At 33.0% G+C, this 15,944-nt stretch overlaps 1 protein-coding gene across 1 annotated transcript in view; it reads left to right on the top strand.

The window, feature by feature from the left end:
• The window catches only part of Snx13 (sorting nexin 13), a 149,307-nt gene that overhangs the window by 106,877 nt on the left and 26,486 nt on the right, over positions 1–15,944 (top strand). The window contains exons 16-19 of the mRNA XM_004626552.3: positions 4,689–4,758; positions 8,344–8,483; positions 12,701–12,808; positions 14,648–14,758. Of these exons, the coding sequence (XP_004626609.1) occupies positions 4,689–4,758; positions 8,344–8,483; positions 12,701–12,808; positions 14,648–14,758 (429 nt within the window). The remainder of the gene's footprint in view (positions 1–4,688; positions 4,759–8,343; positions 8,484–12,700; positions 12,809–14,647; positions 14,759–15,944) is intronic.

The raw sequence follows: 15,944 nt of genomic DNA, 5'->3' as shown, positions 1-15,944 counted from the left end.
TTTTTTGAGATGAGGTCCTGCCATGTGGCCCAAGCTGGCCTTGAACTTCTGTATACAAGCATTTCTCCTGCCTCAGTAACCTGAATAGTTAGGGAAGACATCGGTGTTCTGTGAAATTTTCAAGCCAAAGTTCAGTTGGAAGGAGGCAGTAAGGCCAAAGGGAGACAAGAAAGAATTTTTGGGTTTGTTCTTATGTTTTGCAAACTATTAAAATAAATCAGCCAGAGTGGTATGTCAGATACTTTGTAACTTTTAAAATGTTTTTCTAAGTTATTTGGTATCATATCATTTACATGTTAATAGTACAAAATGTTATAATAAAATGAATTTCTCCTACAGTGTGAATCATCAATAATAATCCTCACTACAGAAAGTTTACATATGTGATGGCATTTTTCTTGGCTTGAAATTTCTTAGTATAGTGTTTATATTAGTGTTTAAACACTGGTAAATGTTGTTTACTCTAATCCATTTCTGGAATAAATGCTTTTTTAAATAAGAGAAATAGAGCTCTTTGGTCACATGGTAATATAAAACATAGCAGCCTCTGGTTAAAAAAGTCACATTAACAATTGATTTTAATTGTTTTTCCCATAAGTGTGTTAAATTCAGACATTTAAACAGCTAATCTTTCATATTCTTTCAAAGTGAATATGCAAATTTGGCTACCAGCATTTTAGAAATAAAGATTACATATCGCAATAAACTATATTGTGATAGCTTATTCCACTGTACTAAGCAAAGGATATGTTTGGTGTCTTATTATACAGTTAAGATTGGCAGGAAAATTATTTCTAGCATTGCTGTTAAAATTATGTTTGCTTAGTCATAAGAAAAATATATATATTTTCAGCTTAGCATAGTAGTATGCAGTCACAGTCCTAGCTACTCCTGGAACTGAGTCAGGGGACATGCTTGAGCACAGAATATTAAGGCTGCTTGGGCAGTATGGCAAGACCCCAGCTGGAAAAGAAAAATTTGTGGTTTTAGGTTTGCCTTAACATAATATTAAAAGCAATTGTTCTTATAAAAAGTTTAAGAATCTTCACTCAAGGATTATTTTATAAATTGTCTTTTTCTCAGGACAACACTTAGGAACTTTAAAAGCATAACTTTTAAAAGAATTAGTACTTTTATTTCTAAAGCAGATGTAAATCTTTTTAATAATTTTATTGAGAAACAGCAGTGAGACTTTCAAAACTAATTAGTAGGACAGTTTCAATAATTAATGCATTGCATATTTTTGTCTTCTTAGTGGTTATTCGTAGTACACGATGCAGACATGATACAAATCTTTCTATTCATTGAATTAAGAGAAAGTAGCTGTATATTTATCCTATTTTGAATATACAGGTGCAAAATGGTCCTTCATTTGTATCCCCTTTTTTTATTTAGTTTTGTCAGAGAAAAAAGTGTTTCTTCAAGGTCTCTTTTCCATTGTCATTTAAATATTGTAGGTGGGTTAATGCAGCAAAATATTCTAATATAGTCCAGTAGTCCATAACAGTGTTGGGTTTTCCATAGAACTGGCAATGTCAGAAGTTGTTGACTTGAGCCTTTTACAGCTCAGCATATTAATATGGCTTTACTTTTTATAATTCATTTTTATACTTTTCTGCTGGATGGTTAAGACCAAGATAAAGCAAGACCTGTATAATAAGAAATGTAACTATTGTATCTGACAAGGTCAGTCAAATCCCTTCAGGATTTATCTTGAAACCCTGTACCACAGTTTATAGATCCATGTGGATGAGTCGTGGCCATTGCTTGACCAATTTGCTCTCTGTGAAAGCCCGAGAGAATGTTTTCTCTCCATGTGAATGTTTTTAGGCACATTCTACATCATCGATCACTTTCCTCTCTGGCCCCATAATATCCTTGATCAGAAAATTTGGGACATCACTGAGTTACATGATGTTACAATACAGGTTCTCCGAAGTCCAGAGTCCTCAGTGAACTTGAAAGACTAGTGCCAAAACATTGGCTGTGCTTGCAGCCCTTTTTCTCTAGTTTTTGGTCTGCAAATTTAGGTTGTTAACCCTCGAGAAGAGAAGCTTATTATTATTGCCCTACAACATAGGCAGTGGAGCTGAATCTCATTATGTCTGAATATGAAACATCTTAGACATAACATGGAACAGGTATTTTCCATCAAATATTGATATGTTAAACTTTAAGTCCCTACAGAAAATGAAAAAAAAATTTTTTAAGTAAAAAAAATTTTAAAAATTGGAATAAACAATTACATATTTTTACACAGAAATTTAGAAATCTAACCATATAGCAGGACAGTCCTGTGACATTTTTTTTTTGTTGTCTTTTGTTTTCATTTATTACCTTTTTTTTTTTAAACATTTACTTGAGAGACAGTATGGCAGTAGTTGATATGACATGACAAAAAGTACGTATTTAGAAGACCAGAATGAGAGGTATTCCAAGCATGACCCTAGTATTACACATTAAAGCAGATGTAAGTCTGTAGCTAATATTATTTTACTAATTGTAATTTTGTAGTCTATTTTGTTACTTACTTGTTCAGGATAATTATAACTAATTTTTATCAGATTTTTATATGTAATGAAAATAGTAACTAACATTTATTATCTCCAAAGCCAAAAAAAGTGACAACTATGTTTGTTTAGCTTTTAAAAAGTTACCTACAAGGAAAGGTTATCATTATTACTTTTTTTTTTTTTTTTTTTTTTGGTGTAACCGGGAATTGAACTCAGGCTCTTGCACTATTCCACTGAACCATCTCCTCGGCCCCATTATCATTATGAATAGTATTTAAAACAAAAAAATCCCCGATTTGTTTCCTGTACTAGTGTATAATTGAAGTAAGTTATATTAGGTAATTTAACACAGGACAAACAGTGGAAGAGTAGTCTATTTCTTCAAGGTTTCTTTTTCATGTAAAAATATTCAAATAAAGGGTGTATTGTTGCTATTAAAATATGTTATTATGGACCACATTAAGTACTTAAAAATAAGTGTATTTCATTTCTTGTAAAAACATTTATGTTTTAGCTTGACAGAGATGTAGAGCAGATATTGAGAAAGTTTTACCATTGGGAAGGTGGAAACCTAAGATGTGGTAGTTGACATGGCTAAAATTTCTTACATATCAGTAGTGGAACCTGAAGTAGACCAAATTTATTTTAATTTAGGACCAGGAAAGGTCTGTGTGTCATCTATATATAATTATTGTGGTTTCTCTTGAGGATGATCAGTCTATAGTGGAAATACTTTTGGTTTTCTTCATATATATAGTTGCTTTAGTTTAAAGGACTTTATGTCCTACAAATAGCTGCATATATGTATTTAGATGATTCAGTAATAATTGCTAACATATTAGGACTCACAAAGACTCATTGAGGTCCTGTCATTTTTAAAATATGAAATATGGCTAATGTGTGCATAATGTCTATGGGTCGGGATCCCGATGACAACTCCCAGGTTCAGTAACTTGCTGAGATGTGCAGGACTCAACACAGTCATACTCATGTCTAAGGTTCATTACTGTGAAACGATAAGAGAATCAGCAAAGGGAAAGGAGCATGGTGAAAGTTCAGAGGAAACAAGGTACAGCCTTCCAGAACTTCTCTCAAGGGGAGTCAAAATAATGTTTTTAATTTCCCAGGCAATGACTTGTGACAGCACACGTGTTGCCATCAGAAACACTTAGAGCAGAGGGCCAGCCAGATGGCTCAGCAGATTAAAGTGCCTTCCTAGGCAGACTGGGGGACCAGGGTTCCATCCCTGGCATGTTGTGCTGGCCCTGGCCCCGCTTCCGCCCCGGCACACACAGAGACAGAGATTGAGAGTGGGTGGGCATGGTGGCACGTGCCTGTAATCCCAGCGCTTGGGAGGCTGTTAATAGGTGGATCACTAGGAGTCTGAACTAGTAGTGAGACCCTGAACATCCTGTAGACCCTTCCCTAAAATACAAAAAAAAAAAAACCCTTACATATCTTCTCATTAAATCCCCACAGTATAGGTTCTATTAGGTTCTATTCTTATTTTAGAGCTAAGGAATCTGATTAAATTAATTAACTGATAAAACTACTTATAAATTGACAAACTGTTGAATGCAAGGCTGACTATAGTCTATTTCAACACATAAAAAAATTAAAGTATTAGACATTTGCTCATTGTCCAATTTTAATTGTCTGGCATATATTGAATATAATTGAAAAATAGCAATTTGTAATATATGGACAAGCAGTGAAGAAGAAATCTGATTATTGATTACTAAAGTGTTTTAGTTTCTTTTTTTTTTATCCTTTTTTTTTTTTTTTTTTTTTTTTTTTTTTTTTTTTTTTTTTTTTTTAAATTTTATTTATTTATTTATTTATTTGGGATGTGTGTGTGTGTGTGTGGCCAGCTCAGCCCACCAGGGGGCAGGGCTGGCTGGCATGTGGTGCTGGGGGATTGAACCACGGTCCCTGTGCTTTAGCTTAGCTTGTTCTAAGTAGGTGCTTTAGACCACTGAGCCATCTCACCAGCCCGTAAAGTGTTTTAGTTTCTTAATTTTGCCTTTTCTCAATGTAAGTGGAAAATATTGTTTAAGCATATGAATACAAATAAAATATACATTTAGAAACTATGAGCAATATATGTTTGATATGGATTTCTTGTAATATTTTTCCTGAAAAATTTAAAAATTCTTTTTAAAATTTTTTTTCCAGTCTTTAGATGACCTATCAAGTGTATCTTCTGATGAATCAGTACAACTTCATGCTTACATTTCAGACACTGGTAACATTTATACTATAACTATTTTAAAAATATTGATCATTACATTCTTAAGTTATTTTCCACATTTTATTTTACAGGGGTTTTTTTGTTTTGTTTTGTAGTCCTATTTTTTTTTCCTGCAGCATGTTCTTCATTAATACTATGATGTTTAATGGTTATTTTATGTATTTGGATATTTTCTTCTTTGTGATATTGCCATTAACATTTGAGAAAGCTCTAATAAATTCTGGAACAAATCTTTTCCTCTTTATATATGTGAGTCTAGCTGTTAATTGTTTGCTTAGTTCTTATTTTGGGAGATCTCAGTTCAGTTTTTGCTTCCATACATGCAGAGTCAGACTAGATGATTAGAGTAAATGAAGGTTCTCTGTTCTTAAGTTTGTAGAAGTTCAGAATACACTTCAGTGGGCTGAGAAATCTGTAGAACATCAGAATCAGCCAACAAATACAGAATTGTTCGTGTACCCAGGGGAGAAATTTCTTTCATTACTGTTGCATTTATTAGATACTGCTGATGAATATTAGATAATGATACTTTTCTTATCTTACTATTCCTAGAACTCATACTGAAGTTCAAACATAACATACCTCAATTCAGTATCATTCTTATAATTTAGATATTAAGAAAAGATCCCCCCCAAAAAGACCCCATAGTGTTAAGTGCATTTAAAAAAAAAACACTAATTTTCATTTTATGAGCTTCTTTGTTTTATTTTGCTTCTCACTGGAGCTAGAGTATCATTCTGCACTTTCTTACTTGCCAGATTTATGGAATAAGTTAACTATGTTTGCTGACTCAGTTGTCCTTTTATCTTTTGCATATAGTTGGTACATAGATTGTTGTTAAATGTCATGAAGTATCACCATTGCCAATTACAGCAATTTCTGTGAAATTTTGTTTCTAGCTTTTGATAGTTGCTCCATTTTTTTTTTTTCCAGTTGGTTTCTGTGGTTTAAGATTCTTTTAAACATCCTTTATTTGTTCATCTTCAAATTATGAGAGTTTTTGTTAAGGTGCAAATGTTCAATTAGTATTTATCTTTTTATTTTTTGGCAACCTTGAACTTACAAGTATAAAGAGATACATGTCTGTTTCTGTTGTTAATATTTCTCTTTCCTGAAGGTCAGGACTTTCCAGCTGCTTTGACCATTTGTTATTTATTCAATAAGAGTTTACTAGCTTTTAAAAGTGGATGGAAAGTATTATGCTAAAATTTTTAATAGTTTTTTATCAGACAAACATTGATTCTGAAGAGGCAGCATAGTATTGTGATTCAGAGCACAACTCTTTCAGTGAATTGCTGCGATTCCAACCTTCCTCTATTAATAGTTGGGTGAAGTTTGTTTCTCTATACTTGCAATGTCCTAATCTGTTAAATGTAATAATAACAGCACCTACCTCATATGGTGGTTATGGGACAAATTAACTATGTTATTAAACATGGTGTCTATTATATAAATGTTCATTCATAAATATTTATTTTTCTAGTTGAATACTAGAGTTTGGATCTCAACGTCCTTAATACACCTACTATAGAGCCTAAAGATTAATAGTCCAGTGCAGTGCTGTTCACAGTGCTTCATGAACTCTAGTGTCTGCTTGCTTCCTTCATTAATAAATCTTACTTTTAAAAAATTGGTGAAATTAAGCAATGTCATTAGTGAAGTTATTAACATTGTGATGATAGTTCCCTAACTTAATAGGGATTAAGAAAAAGTGATCTGTAGACTGCCTCCCATAAACAATATCACTGTACTGAAAAGAAAACCTAGTTTTATTGCTTTTTTCTCAAAATCACCATGGTAGCCTCATTCTCATCTTTTGAAATCACATTACCTTTGTCTTCTGCCCTTCTCTTTTTTAATAGAAGCCTCATTATTCTTCCTGTTATATATGTATACCTCAGTAATCTTCCCTGCCTGGCAGTTTGGAACAAATCCTTGTTCTTTTAGAATGCTTTGTTATGTTACTCTTTCTTGTTTTTGCAACCCTTACTGTCTTCCTTGCTCTTGTTACCTTGAAACGGTTATAGTTATGGTAATTGTCCTCTGCTTTTTCTTTTTCCCAATCTGTCTTGGGACACAACTGATAAAACCATTTCTTTGTTGCCATGCCAACTCTTGTTTAGAAATGGATAAAGCTCAGAGTTGTAAATAGCAGCATGAGGTGGAAGAGGAACTAGAAAAACTCAGTTTATCTTTTTAAGTTTTAAGAGAGGGCAGGGTAAATGTTAAGATCGTGATTGGAAATAGTATCTGTCACCCATAAGAAATTAGAAGTCCAGTTTTTATCCCACCATTGATATGTTTGGCTTAGAAGTCCTCAAGTAATGTGTAGCCAGGATCTGAGACCAGAGTTAGTACAGTTTTACCTCAGTCTCTGCAGTATTGGTTCCAGGGTCTCTGTGGAGGCCAGAATCATTTATTATTTGTATAATGGTAATTAAGAGATGCTCATATCCTTTTTTATAAAATGGTACAATATTTGCGTATAACCTATGCATATCTTCGCAAATACTTTGAATCATCTCTAGATTATTATTCCTGATGGAAAGTAAATGCTACAAAATTAGTTGTATTATATTGACTAGATAATAATGACAAGAATAAAAGTATATGTTTTTAGTACAAACATGTTTTTAAAAACATTTCAGTGCATGATTAGTTGAATTTCTCAGTGTAGAACCCCCAGATTCAGAGGGCCACCTATATTAAAATAGTTCTAAAGAAACCATAGTTTTAGTGGCATTAGTGGGCATTGCAAATGGTTCCATGGCCCAGAACACTCAGAATGCCCATCAGCGAACACTACCTGTTGAAAGTGAATTTATAGAAAACAGTTTAAAGACACAGGAAGAAATAAGAGCCACAATAAGGGAGAGTCAACAGACCCGGCAAGTGAGGTATATGGTGTCCTAAGAACTTGGAAATGTCAGTCTTTTTTTTTTTTTTTTTTTTTTAAATGGGGGATCAAATCCAGGACCTTGTGCTTGCCAGACAGGCACATGTACCATTGAGCTATCTCCCTGGCCCCTGTCAGTCTTCACACAACATAAACTGAGTATGATTAAAATATTCACAGACATCCTAAGGCAAGAATAAATTATATGAAAAAAGCAAAAAATTTAGTTGAAAACATTTTCACCAAACTTCAACCGAATAGTGAATACTAGTGTAAGCAGTTATGTTGTTTCCATTATCTTTTCTCTATAAAATTTAAGAAAGCCCAGTGTTATACTCTGAGGTGGTGCCAAGGTAATATCATTAATAATAGGTAAAAGTTCTGGGAAAGAAAACCCCAAATGAGAATCATTTTGTGATTGGTAGTATCATACTAAACTTTTAGCTTATTTTATGCTGTTGTCCTTATACAGTTACATACATAATACAGAGCTTAGAAAGAAATGTTTTATCCCTTGTTGACATCCTTTCTTCTCAGTCTTTCATTTTAAGTTCTTCATGTTATTTATTTTAATTTTTATTTATTTATTTATTTTCATCTTCAACTTCCTTTGTGTCTTTTGTTTCTCTTCATTTATTTTAAATGGCAAGTATATGCTGACTGTGACCCATATGCTGTGGCAGGTGTTTGTAACGATCATGGCAAGACATACGCATTGTATGCCATCACTGTGCACCGGCGCAACCTGAACACTGAGGAGATGTGGAAAACCTATCGTCGTTACAGTGACTTCCATGACTTCCACATGAGAATTACTGAACAGGTAATGAAGTTTTTACCTATATGCTTTATATTATTCCTTGATGAAATTTTGATTGTAAATTTTTGTATGAATCTTCAGATGTTAACCAAAACTAATGAAAAGCATAATGTTTTATATAATCAGCATAAATGTTAGAATGATTTCAAGGAATTAATTAATAAATCTGTTTTGAGAATCTTAACCATTCTTACCCATTGTGGACTAGTGAGATAATATGAGTATTACACCTTGGGAAATTAAAATGAGCATATATTTCTGATTTGGGTGTGTGTGTGTGTGTGTGTGTGTGTGTTTGGTGCTTTGTAGAGGTATTTAGAGTAGGGATGGAAGTTGCTGGATTATGTTTCATGCTTTTGTTGTTTGAAGCATAATTCAGAACTACAGTTATTTTCAATGTCAACTTTCTCCAAAGTGTAATAGTTAAACCCTAGAACTTTTCCTTAAGTTACTCAGAATGACAACCTAAAGTAAATTTTACATTAACCAGATTGGGTTTTTTTATTTTATTTTGTATTTTAGGGAAGGATCTACAGGGTGTTCAGGGTCACACTACTAGACTGGGCTCCTAGTGATTCTCCTGTTTACACCTTCCCAAGAGCTGGGATTATAGGCATGTGCCACCAAGCTTGAGTTTAGTTCGCTGAGCTATTTGGCTGGCCCTCAGATTATGTTTTTAGTTCTTACTAAAGAAATCTCATTTTTTAGAAGTAGAAGGACTCTTAAACTATTTTCCTTACCTATTTTTGATTACATGTTTTATCTTCTAAGCTTAGAAAAAGTAAAACATGACCAGATAAAGTTAAATAGATGATCTATGGAATTTTTTTTTTTTTTTTTTTTTTTTTTTTTTTTTTTTGTGGAACTGGGGATTGAACTTAGACCCTTTATGCTTGCCAGGCAAGCGTTTATTCTACAGAGCCATCTCCCTACCCCGCTTTATTTTCATTCTTGAAAATCGAATTCACTCAAGGTTTTTAGATATATATGTTAAGCCATTAAACATAATAAAGTTAATTTGATTAAGATAAAGCTTTGGCATGCTATTGTACTACTCTAGTAATAAAAAAATGTGTTTAGTTAAAATGGTGGAAAAAGTGTGGTTGATACATGGTAATATTAAAATATTTGGGGCTGTTTTTAAATAAACTATTAATAGCTTCAGTGTGACTTTTAAAAGGTTACTGTTGACTCTTGAATCCTATGATAATGGAATTATTTTTAATTCTTGATAAAATGAATAATTTTCATATGTCCGTACTTTTGTTGAATAGATCTTTTATTTTCTTGTTTGTTCATTTGTTTAGAGACTGGGTCTTGTAAGTACTTGAGCCTGGCCTTGAACTCTCTATGGAGTCCAGGTTGGCCTTGAACTTGCAGCAGTCCTCCTACCTCAGCCTCCCAAGTTTTGGGTTTACCCAGTGTGCGCCACCATGCCTGGCTCAGAATAATTTATTTACAAAGGTGAAATAATTTTCTGACCTACACTAAAGAAATAATTGCTTTAGTCTTTCAAATATTATTTGATAATTATTTTAAAAGCATAGTCTTATATTTCTTCCTATCCCTACACTTTTACTAAATATTAGAATTATTCAAAGTAATTTTAGTTGCTAAACTAGTTCTACTTAGTGAAAATTAATGGGAATTTGTTGAACATAAAATTTTCATTGTGCAAATTGTTAAAATTTTCTTTCTACAAAGAAGAATGCCATAATTGAAAATATTCTTGGTAAGAATATTTTCACACATTGACAAATGTTGTAAGTAAGGAATGTATTGTTTAAACAAAAATCTGTTAGTAAGACAGTCCGTACAAAATTTTCCCTTTCAATATAGTACTAAAAATTAAATAAAATTGATACAGTACAATTTTTCAGATGGTTCAGTGTATATGAAGGAGGCGTGTTTTCATTTTGTTTTTTAAAGCCATAGTAGTTATTATTAGTTAATATTTGATTGTTCACAGAACTTAATTTGAAACTAATACTGTAGGTGAAAATTAGCTTTTGCTGTAATATTAAACATCTGTGAATAAGGTAGGCTGCTATTTCTTCCTTAATAAACCTGTATTTTTAAATTTTAAATTCTCTACAAAAAGAAAAATTTCAGTGGTCATTAATTCACCAGTTGGTAACAGTACAACCTGTTGACATGAATAATTATTAACTTCATAGGCAGATTTTTTTCAAACAGATTTCATTTTGTTTATCTAACTTTGTGAGGTATGCTCTTTCAGTCTAAATATATGTGCTATCACTTATTTAAAGATAGTTAAAATCTAATTTGGGGGGCTAGCAAGATAGCTCAACAGATTAAAGTACCTGCTTCGGCAAGCACGGTGACTGCAGTTTCATCCCAAGCACTACCTGCCTTGCCAGCCCTGCCCCGGGCATGCTGAGCTGGCCACAGAATCCAGGCATGGTGGTGCACATCTGTAAGCCCAGAGCCGGGGAGGCTTTCAACAGGGGTATCACTATGAGTCTGAACTGCATAGTGAGATTCTGTACCAAATACATACAAAAAATAAAAATAAAATCTAATTTGGCATTATATGAAGACTTACAACATGCAAAAAAAATGTTAGTAAATGTCATATGCTTTTAGAAACATCCTGAATTGCCCATTCATTTATTCAGTAAATACTTAACTGAGATTTTCCTATATGTCCCGTATTTTTCTCAGCATTAGAAAAGTAAAAGTGAATAATAAGGCAGTGTAAGACTTTTCCTTAGGAATATGCATTCTAATAGATAAAATACATTTTTGTTTTATTGAATGAAATTAAGTACAGCTAAAATTAATATAAATATGGATATAATAAGGTGAAAATATCAGTTGTAATGTAATACTAAGTATTCATTATATAACTGAGTTACATGCTTGAATATTAACACAGTTTGAAGTTTTCTTTTTTAAAAAATTTATTTATTTATTTATTTGTGTGTGTGTGTGTGTGTGTGTGTGTGTGTGTGTGTCCAGCTCAGCCCACCAGGGGGCGGGGCGGGCTGGCATGTGGGGGGGGGCGGACTGAACCGCGGTCCCTGTGCTCCGCTAAGCCTGTCCGAAGTAGGTGCTCCAGACCACTGAGCCATCTCACCAGCCCCTTGAATTTTTCTTAATAACAATTTCAAGTGTGATTTTTATATTTTTGAGTAGTATGTCAAGATCTAACCCTGCTGTGTTTAATATAAAAAGATAAGGCTTAAAATAACTGGCATATATATACATAGTATTTGTGGTTTTTGTAAGTATTAGATTTATAGGGTTGGCCAGATAGCTTAGTGGACTAAAGCGCCTGCTTAGGCAGAGTGCAGTGGCCGGGATTCAGGCTGCTATATTTTGAAATTTGTCTTTTCTAATAGTTACATATTAGTGATTCATACATTTATAATCACTAGTATTAAACATACTCTCTTAGTAGGTTTTTCAGCAAGCCAGGAACTCATGGGTAATTAAAAATTTTGTTGATATCTTATTCACCAAGAGGTAGTTAAGAAAATTATTTCTTAAAACCTTTTGCCTTTAGCACACAGCTGTTATCTCAACTACATGAGTGGCCAAGGCAGGAAAATCTGAAGTTCAAAGGCTTCCCTGAAAAACTTACTGAGACCCTATTTCAAAATAAAACAGTACAAAGTATTAGAGAGTGGAGCAGCTCTGGGTTTAATTGCAGTGCTAGGGATGGGGTAGTGATGGACTATTTATTTATTTATTTAGATACAGGGCCTCACTGTGCAGCTTGGACTCAGAGTGATCCTCCTGTCTCAGCCTCCCAGGTGCTGAGATTACAGACATGTGCCACTGCCTCAGATTTTGATGGCCAGCTCAGCATGTGGTACCAGGGATCGAACTTGGGTCCTTGTGCTTGCCAGGCAGGCACTTAGACCACTGACCTATCTCCTTAGCCATGATGAACCTCCTTTTGATGAAAAGTTTGAATCATTTCAAAATTGAAATGAAAATTAGACATTAAAATGAAATTCTCATACGATCAATGTCCATTTCATTAGTTTTTCATTCTTTATTGAAAATTCTTTGTAATACCATTAGAACAGTGTTTTGGACCTAGTTGACTTTTTTTCCTTGCTTTTTACTTCGTATAAAAAACTTTACAAATCATTTCTTGAAAATACTTTTGATATGTAGGGAAGTTATCATATGAAAAATTATTTTCTCTTTATAAAAATTAAGACTACTGAACATATTTTGTCTTTTAGTTTGAAAATCTGTCAAGCATATTGAAGCTTCCTGGTAAGAAGACTTTTAATAATATGGATAGAGATTTTTTAGAAAAGAGGAAAAAGGATCTAAATGCCTATTTACAGGTAAATGGATGTTTACTACTGTTTTTACTATAGATATTCATGTTACACATTACACACAGTAGATTTCTTCATTAAAGAATGGGACTGGAGGCTGTGCTGAGGCAGAGGTGGTGTACCTGACGTGCCTTTGGCCCTAGGTTCAATTCATATCCTTTTTCAACTGTAATATTGTGATAACTACAGTCGCTTCTGAGCACCATGTTAAATGTTTCATGTAATCTTTACAGTTATATGTAAACATTATTTCTGCATTTACTGATTAACTTAGAAGTTTTCTAACCATTTGATTGTGCTTTTTTGTGTTCAGGTAATAGCCATTCTAGATTACTGTAGGTATTTTATGATAGTTAAGTGTTCTCAGGTCAGTGCATAATACTCTTAATGGTGTTTCAAATCTAGTTGATCCCTGTTCTCAGAAAGATGTGTATAACTGTCTCACATGGCCTAGAGTGATTATAAGGCTTCTAGGGTAGATCTGAAGGGTTATTTCTTTTTTTTTTTTTTTTTGTTTTGTGGTTTTTTTTTGGTGGAACCGGGGCTCGAACTCAGGTCCTTGAGCTTGCCAGGGAAGCGCTTATTCCACTGAGCCATCTCCCCGGCCCCTGAAGGGTTATTTCTTATGGGTACTGTACTGGATATAGAATTTTCTCTTGTGGAAGAACACATAATGTACAAGTTATTTGTTACTTAAATTGTTAGGACTCCAAAAATAACTAGTTTATTTTAACTAATTAGTGGCTTAGGAAGTTTGCATGTATGTCAGAGAAAGCATCAGGTTTATAGTGTTCCATTATTTAGCTCCCTATCCTCTAGAATGGAGATCTTCACACTACAAACTTGGATCCAACCAATATACTACCTGCCTTTTTACTAAAAGAGATTCATTGGAACATAGCAAAGTTGAATAGCTACAATGGAGGCACTATGCACCTCAAAACCAAAAATAATAACTATCTGTCTATTAACAGAAAAATTTTGTTGACTCCTATGGTAGAATTTAGTGAAAATTAGCTAATGATACACTAAATGTTTTTATTGGCAGATTGTATTTTCCTTTCATCTTAAAATATTTATAGCTGTGACTGGGTTTGTTATAGTCATTATTATAATTCCATGTTATTATGTATTGACTTACTAGACTGCAAAAATAACAAATTCTGTTGTTGCTCACCTTTGTCCTCTCTTGATTTAAAGCTTATCATCTGGTATCATTTATTATGACCCTTTATGACCCTTGTTGAAAGTTTTGAATTTTTTTTAAAAGACTGTAAACTTCAGTTCCATTAAAATCTATGAATTATTGTAAGATTTAGAAAATGACAACATCTTTCCATATCTGGCCCTATAATATACCTTTTAATTGTGATTGTACCATGCATTAGCTCATAAATTCAGTATGTTACAAGTTGTTCCATTAAAAGAACTAAGCTGTAAAATAATTATTGACATTGTGAAAGCATTATTTTGTTTGGAACTTCTTTATAACATTTGAAAGTTTTTGTTTGGCTTATTTTTTGTTTTCTGCTTCATAAGATTCTGTTGTTATTAATGTTGATTTTAGCATTATGTGAATTTTAGCATTTGTAATGTGACATCTTGGTATCAGATGTGTGGTCAGAATATATATTAAAATCAGCAAGTATTTTTGGACAACTTGCACAGCATATGTACTGAATGTCAAAGTAACAGGAAGGGCCTATCTACCTCCAAGTTATTGGTACTATTTTAACAGGGCAATTGTTTTTCAAAATACAGAATTAAAATTTTTACATTGTTTTTAAGAGATGAAATTATAAGCAACAAGTTTCTTAGCATCATCACTTTGAATTTCTTCATTAGTTGCTGTTAACTCCTGAAATGATGAAAGCATGCCCAGCTTTGGCTCACTCTGTATATGACTTCCTTGAAAATAAAGCCTACAGTAAGGGCAAAGGAGACTTCGCTCGCAAAGTAAGCAAACCCTTGGATTGGGATTTTTGGGGTGTTTGGTTTTAAAATACCTTTTAATAAAAGAATTATTTAAATTTATATGTTTTAAAGCTAGAAAAAGTTTCAGAATGTTCTTTGGCATGTTTATCTTCTGTGCTTTAAGTGTACTATTGTTGGCAATATGTACTATGTATAAATTTTCTTCACATGTATAATACAGCAGAAGCTTGTAAAAACGAAAAGGTTTTGAAATGGTACACAAGAAGTATTTACCTTCCATAGCTTTTCACTATTTTAAGAAGTATATGGTTTGTTTGTTTCTGAAAGAAAATGTCTTTTACTTGGAATAATAAGAAAAGTGTTAAATACAATGTGTTCTGAAGATATATATACCTCTTGGGTAAGACTTTTAGTATTTCAAATCTTCTAAATAATTTATACAAGATATAAAAACCATACTTGAAATAATTTCCAAGTGTGTTCATACTTGGACAATGGTGGCTATACTGAGTCAAGTAGATTCATACATGAGTGATTTCCAAGTGTGGAATGCTAAGTTAGGAGAGTTTAAAGTAAGTGATACAGTAATAATTGTGCAAGATGGCCTAATCGATAAATGGAGACCAACAGCTTTGGCTCAGCTCTCTGCTTTGATATTTACTTGCTGTGACCTTGAATCTGTTACTTTATCTCTTGGTATTTTAGTTTCCTCAAGAATTGATAATTTTAATTCTCATTTTAGAGCATTGTGTGAATATCTAAGATACTGGATTTTAACATCCTTGTGAATGCTGCGTTTCTAAATTGAATGCTTTGTTTTAATAGTAAGTCATAGGGTGTTGACCTTACAGTTATGGCAGAAATGTGTGTGGTTCTTATCTTTATATTTTGTAAGTGAAGTGATTGCATTTTAATTTCGATTAAATTGCTTTGTTGCCATTAGAAATACATCTCAGTGTTCCATATTTTTCTTTTTTCTTTCTTTTTCCAATAATTTTATTGATAAACAAATAGCAATGAGACAGTTTCAAATCAAATCAGTAGGACAGTTTCAATAACTAACACACTGCATACATTCTTCTTAGTGGTTAATTCCTGTACAAGATGCAGACTTGAGATCCTATTTACAGACACCATTAGAACAAATCATTCTATTCATTAAGAGAATGTAACTATATATCTATCCTAACCACTTTGAATACACATA

This window comes from Octodon degus, unplaced genomic scaffold (genome assembly GCF_000260255.1).
Source record: "Octodon degus isolate 3935 unplaced genomic scaffold, OctDeg1.0 scaffold00015, whole genome shotgun sequence".
In the NCBI taxonomy this organism is placed as follows: Eukaryota; Metazoa; Chordata; class Mammalia; order Rodentia; family Octodontidae; genus Octodon; species Octodon degus.
This window is presented reverse-complemented; position numbering and strand designations above follow the sequence as displayed.